Raw genomic sequence first — 7,252 nt, 5'->3', positions numbered from 1 at the left:
ACATATTATAGATAGACTATCAGCTGTACACACTCAATATGGAGCATCAGCTGTACACATTCAATATGGAACATCATCTGTGTACATTCAATATAGACCATCATCTGTGTACATACAATATAGACCATCAGCTGTGTACATTCAATATGGAGCATCAGCTGTACACACTCAATATGGAACATCATCTGTGTACATTCAATATAGAGCATCAGCCGTTCACATTCTAGATGGAATGTCAGCTGTACACACTTAATACTGGCATATTAGTGTAGAATATGATGTTGACTACTATAATTCCGTAAGATGTAAAATCAAGAATCTACATATGAGATTACAATATATAATATATGTAAACCGAAATCGTCAACACGTTGGGCGTGCAAATTTTTACTAAGATTAACAATGTGCATAATTTGTTTACGATTGGGATGCCTGAAGAATATTCTCACTAAATCATTGTGTAATTTTAATTAACAGGTGATATAGAAGACAATCTGAGCTGTGATTTTAATAGTGGTTTATGTGGCTGGACTCAAGCAAAAGATGACGTTTTTGATTGGGAGTTCATGAGTGGACCAACCTCGACGTTCAACACCGGACCTCAATGCGATTTGTCTGACTGTGCCGGGGGTAAGATACATTATTATTTAACTGATTGATTCGAAGAGCGTAGATTCGGGATTCCTGTAGTAAGTAGGGTAGTTGAAGTTAACCTAAAATCTTCATTGATTCCCTTTAATGTAGCAGCTCATCCAACCAATCATCAATTCAGAAAAAATGCATGTTTTTATAGGTGCAACTAGATCCGTGTTCTCTTCCGCCATTTGTTTTATCATTTATTACAGGACAGTATCTTTATACGGAAGCATCTGCACCAAGACATCAAGGTGATTCAGCTGTTATCCAGTCACCAATGTTAAAGGTGAGCTTGTAAAACTTGTTATTTCTGAAAAGATAAATGACCAATTGATATATATTTCCATTTTGTTATATTCACTCAAATTTAGTATCGTACGTACATAATGTATGATTTCAGAAATGCATGACATATTTCGTAAAAATTATTATTTCTGAGAAGCTTATTGGTTAATTTTTATGAAATTCGATTCCAAATAGTATTCACAAATAGCATGGACTTCAAATGTTTAGTGCTACTTTAAGTCTTATGATTTTTCAAGGGAGGAGCTCAAAGATGTTTATCATTCTCATATCATATGTTTGGAGATTCAATGGGAACATTAAAGGTGTATCTTTCGGAATTTGGAGCCGAGAAGGTGGTATTGTGGTCTCGTTCTGGTGACCACGGCAACGATTGGATAAGGGAGCAATTGGACTATTATCCTAAAACATTGTATCAGGTAATTTCATCAAATCGATGTCTGGGGTTCGCTGTTGCCAGTGGGTTGGACGCTGCTTCGCTAACTTGAGGGTCCAGAAGTATTTTGATCCTGGCACAGGTCAACATAAAACTTTCGGATTTTTTCTGCCGGACAAAGCTTCATGTCTTGCGGACATAACTGAGGCCCCGTATGCTGTGATTTAAAGGTAGAAATCGGAAAGAAAATGCTGTTCTGGAAAAGTTCTCTCATTATAAACTGCATGACTTCTTTAGCCCAAACAGGTGCTCATTTGATCACTGTTATTTTCAGTTGGAATTTGAAGGAACTCGAGGTACAAGCTATAGAAGTGATATGGCCATAGATAGTATAGATGTTACTACAGGAAACTGTGCTGGTTAGTACATCCTGTGGGCTAAAATTATAAATATTATTTACATAGGGTTACAAATCTATTAAAATATGTAATTATTCATTGATTGTCTTTTACTGTTGATAAAACTTCGTCTTCAAATTTAGGATTTTGAAACAGCTATGCGATTCATTGGAATTTTTTTTCTAAATTCTAGCTGAGAAAAGGATATAACATTGAGTTGACTAATAAAATCGTTTCCTCGGAAACATTGACTGAGCTTTTGAAATAATTCGTATTTTTATTTGTTTTTTTTTTTCAGATATTTTGACATTTGACTGTAATTTTGATCAGGATTTCTGTGGTTGGAAGAATATGATAAGTCCTGATGATAAGTTTGATTGGACAAGGAATCGTGGACCAACTGGTACCACTGCAACCGGTCCAACAGCTGACCATACAACCGGTTCGGGTACGTTAATGTTATCAACCACATAAGCAACATTGACAAAGTCTGTTACAAACAGAAAAAAATCACAATAGTAAATACGGGTTTGATTTAATTTCATATATATTTATTCACTTGACTACTATAACGTACATCTGAATTACATTATGGTCAAATATAAGAGCTTTTTCCCGGAACTTAGCGTGGAAGCGAGTAAAGGTGAATTTAATATTTACATTACAAAGTGACAAAACTAATACAGTCATGTACATGTACTCTAGAGAAAAAAGCACCTTAAGATTATTTCTCGCATACGCAGATTTTCCTTGATTTTTTTTCAGGATTTTACATATATATTGAAACATCATTGAGATTCCAAGGAGATTTCGCACGTCTTATTTCACCAACGATAACAGCTAGAAATAGAGGCTATTGCATGGAGTTTTGGTATCATATGTTTGGTACCCATATCAAATCATTGACTGTTTATCAATCGTCTGCCGAGAAAGGGGATCAGAAGTTACTATGGACTGCAAAAAATGATCAAGGTAATTGGTGGAGAAAACACAGTCAATTTATAGACAAAACAGATCAAGATTTCCATGTAAGTAGGCCTAGATATGAATTTCTCTGTAATACGAGCTTAATTTGACAAGAAACCATGTTAACTATATATTAGTAACGTGAAATGTAATTTAGTTGCTGGGTTGAAATAAATTTCTCTGCTGTTGCACTAAGATGATGTTTATACCCGCATAAGTTGAACGTATTGATATAATGTTGATATGAATGTCCATATAAGTTTAAAGAAGATAATGAAAGTATAATTAAGTTAACGTGAACTTTCACTTAAGGTATCCAAATTGTCATTGACATTGAATTACATCCTAGTCTTGTATATATTATACAGATAATATTTGAAGCCGTAGCGGGGGGTTATAGAAGTGATGTAGCTATTGATGATGTCAAAATACGACCTGGACCATGTTTTAGTTATGACAGTGTGGCAGTTCAACAAGGAGGAATTTACAGTAGATATCCAAGCAGAGGCTTTTCTGGACGGTGATAAAATGGATGCGTATTAAGCCTAACTTATTTCATGTCGATTTTGGTTGTGCGTCACTTATTTTTGTGTTACTTTTCGTCTTTCCAATATACTGTATGATTTCTTAGCACTTCAAAAGTAATTCCGCCTCTTTCAAGGATTATTTTAATCTAAGATGAAACCAGGCAAGCTAGGGATGACCATGAGACAACCAATGAATCAATAATGAATTTTATAAAATCAGTCTGATTATTTGACAAATATGATATTTTCAAATATTTGATCCATATTTTCATCCATATTTGGTCGCGTAAAACGATCAATTGTCGGTATGGAATAAGTCGGGCTTAAAAACACTGGAATTATCTTGAAGAGACGTTTTCAAGTTGTTACATTAATATGACCTATTCGCTATTATAATGTCCTGATAATATTACTAGCGATTATATATATATATATTACTTAGACATATTTTACCACCATTTTAAATAGTTTCATCTTGGTTATATAATTTACTTATACAATTAGTACACATCATTATTATCAGTTGCTCATTTCTATCTAAATTTTATAACGGAGATTTAAAGAACGGAAGGCTAAATAACATTATTTAGCTCCCTTGATTTGTTGTTTACCATTAAAATAGGTTTGATCATCACCCACTGTGGTAGGGGTAATTTCAGAACAACTAGATCTGATTATGACGTCACTGTCGCACATACCATTCAAACCAAATAGTAGCTCTTAAATAGTGTCCCCGATTTTTTTACAAGAGGAAACAGTCATTAGATAAATTGTTATCTCTTGACAAAAGTAAACCATTCCAACCTGAAACAGATTATACATACATGTATTTGTATATTCCATAAACAAAACTGGGTGATAAGTTCAGTTAATTTGGGTGTTCATTTAGATTACATTATAAATATTTTATATAATATATTATAAAATTATATTTTTGTACATTTTGTAAATATATGAATAATATGTTAGAATTATGTATTAAACCTTGAATAAACAATAATTTTTAAATGTCACTTTCTTATATTTACGTATTTAAATATTTATGAAAATTTGATAAATGAAAATGATCCTTGAGTTCTTCCTAAACAATAGAGAGAATAAAAACAATCTTGAAAATCTTTTACATTTTGTTTGCCGTCGAAAAACCACGTAGATTAAGTAGTATAAAATGAATTGTTAAATCGTGAAAAATGTATTTGTATTTCGTACTTAAAATGAGTGTGCTGCCATTGTCAAAATTATTTTGGGATTCGTTTTGGATGGAATAAACGCACAAGAGTAGTTATCACATGATATGAAGGAAGCTGAACATATTATATTTTAAAATATTGTATTCGTTTATTTGTTTGAAAATATATCAATAAAAGTATTTTAACAATATGACTTTCTTCTTTCTTAGAAATAATATTGGTCGTGCACCTCGAGCACGCCAATCCAACGACGATTTGCTTTAAATGCAACCAGTATCAATTATCTACTTAAATTCATTAGAAACTGTATTTGAAGCTTTTGATATAGAGAAACTTGGTTCAAATATATTACTTTAAAACTGTTGAAACGTCGATTAAAAAAAGCAGACTGAGTGGCATTTCCATATTATCATATCAGATTCAGTTGCAATTCATAAACATATTTTTAAATTAATAATTAACTGATTGACGTAACCTAGTGAAAATTACTCATGCATACTGTATTAATACATATTTCTATCACAATCATGGTAAAGCATAAACATATAACAATACCTCTTGATATGACGAAACAACAACATATCACATTACCTATTGATATGGTAAAACATAAACATATCACATTACTTATTGATATGGTAAAACATAAACATATCACATTACATATTAATATGGTAAAACATAAACATATCACGTTACCTATTGATATGGTAAAACATAAACATATCACATTACCTATTGATATGGTAAAACATAAACATATCACATTACCTATTGATATGGTAAAACATAAACATATCACATTACCTATTAATATGGTAAAACATAAACATATCACGTTACATATTGATATGGTAAACATAAACATATCACATACTATTGATATGGTAAAACATAAACATATCACGTTATCTCTTGATATGGTAAAACATAAACATATCACATACTCTTGTTATGGTAAAACATAAACATATCACGTTAACTATTGATATGGTAAAACATAAACATATCACATTACCTATTGGTATGGTAAAACATAAACATATCACGTTATCTATTGATATGGTAAATCATAAACATATCACGTTATCTATTGATATGGTAAAACATAAACATATCACATTACCTATTGATATGGTAAAACATAAACATATCACATACTTTTGATATGGTAAAACATAAACATATCACGTTATCTATTGATATGGTAAAACATAAACATATCACATACGATTGATATGGTAAAACATAAACATATCACATTATCTATTGATATGGTAAAACATAAACATATCACTTACTATTGATATGGTAAAACATAAACATATCACATTACCTTTAGACATGGTAAAACATAAACATATCACATTACCTTTAGACATGGTAAAACATAAACATATCACATTATCTTTAGACATGGTAAAACATATCACAATATCTTTTGATGTGGAAAAACATATATTACCTATTGATATGGTAAAACATATCACATTATCTATTGATGTTATACAATGGTGAAAACACATTACATAATCAAACTAACGGTATACAACATTGAAAATAAACTATGTCATTAATGATATTAATGATATTCTCAGCAAAAAACAAGTCATATTTATCCATATTAATATATTATCCCTTATCCATTTGATATATTACATCAAGTATATCACATTTCTAGTGAAGAAAAGAACATCGGCGATATAATGATAAAACTTATCTAGTTAATGGTTGGCTTTCGATCTGATTCTATGGAAAAAGATAATCAAGACTTACCATTTCGTACGTACAGTTTTGATATTTCATCAACATTGTAAAATACAATAAAGACAATTGTGGTGGAACAGTGGTATAAAGAAGATACATAACAAGACCGTCTGGTGATAAGACATGAGTGATGACTATCCTTCCTAACCTTCGAAATACTCAAGTAAACATAACAAACTACTAAAGATGTAAATGTTAAGTTCACGTAACATTTGGAAATGTTAGTTATTTGACAATATGTACAGGTATATATAGCTGTTTTCATGCATCCCTGTACCTATTTACATGTATTTGAACTTATCTAAGTGACTAAGATCCCAAAGGCTTTCTACAATGTAGACGCCTTCGATTTGACATTTCCATACGCAGTTTAATATCTGAAGTCGGAAACAGAAATAATAGGATGCAGATCGTTCTAAATTGTCATCATTATCATCAATATCATCTACTTCTTGGTCATGATTTTCTTTCCCATCTTCTGACTGTTATTAATTTTCCCCGACCACTTTGTGTTGAGAAGATGCGCATCAAGTACTCTTTCATTTCATATGCCGAAACAATATTTTTAAATAAGCTTTAACTCTTTCCTAGGCTTACCCTAATCGATTTTTCAAAAAAATGTTAACCCCGACCTTAACCCTAAAGTTAACCCCAACCTTTATCCAAGGGTTAACCCCACAGTAATCATGGGTCTCCATGGCCTAGTGGTTTTCGCAATTGTTCGGCAACTTTGAGGTCCTGGCTTCGTGTCTCACTTGGAGCTTTTTTTCAAATTCTTTTTTTGCAAAGTCAAACACTGTCTTTTCTATCATTTTAAGTATATAAAAGAGGTCTGTGAAATCTGGAATGGCCTAACCATAGCTAACCCTAATTGTTTTGTCCACATAAAAAATTCCACCTTAGCACAGATAGCAGCTAAAAACAGACTTTATGCCAAAGTACCTCCAGGTTGAAGAAGTGCTCCATGTTTGTCCAGTAGATGTAAAACATGTCCCTTTATATCAGAAACTCATTATTTTGTAAGCAACTCTACGAATAAAAGGTACCCGATCCAGGAACATCTAACATGTGAACATTCGAATGTAATAT

The 7,252-nt window shown here is 31.7% G+C and overlaps 1 protein-coding gene across 1 annotated transcript; it reads left to right on the top strand.

Annotated features, from left to right (window-relative positions):
* Positions 1-1,193: 1,193 nt before the first annotated feature.
* LOTGIDRAFT_106513 (hypothetical protein) lies at positions 1,194-3,203 on the top strand (the record flags this gene model as incomplete). Its single annotated transcript, XM_009062040.1, has 2 exons — positions 1,194-1,358; positions 3,048-3,203. Coding segments are annotated over 2 exons (321 nt in total), but the record flags the coding sequence as incomplete, so codon positions are not given.
* Between the last annotated feature and the right edge of the window lie 4,049 nt (positions 3,204-7,252).

The sequence above is a fragment of the Lottia gigantea genome, assembly GCF_000327385.1.
Source record: "Lottia gigantea unplaced genomic scaffold LOTGIsca_5, whole genome shotgun sequence".
Lineage (NCBI taxonomy): Eukaryota > Metazoa > Mollusca > Gastropoda > Lottiidae > Lottia > Lottia gigantea.
The sequence above is the reverse complement of the archived record's forward strand: the minus strand, read 5'-3'. Positions and strand labels throughout refer to the sequence as shown.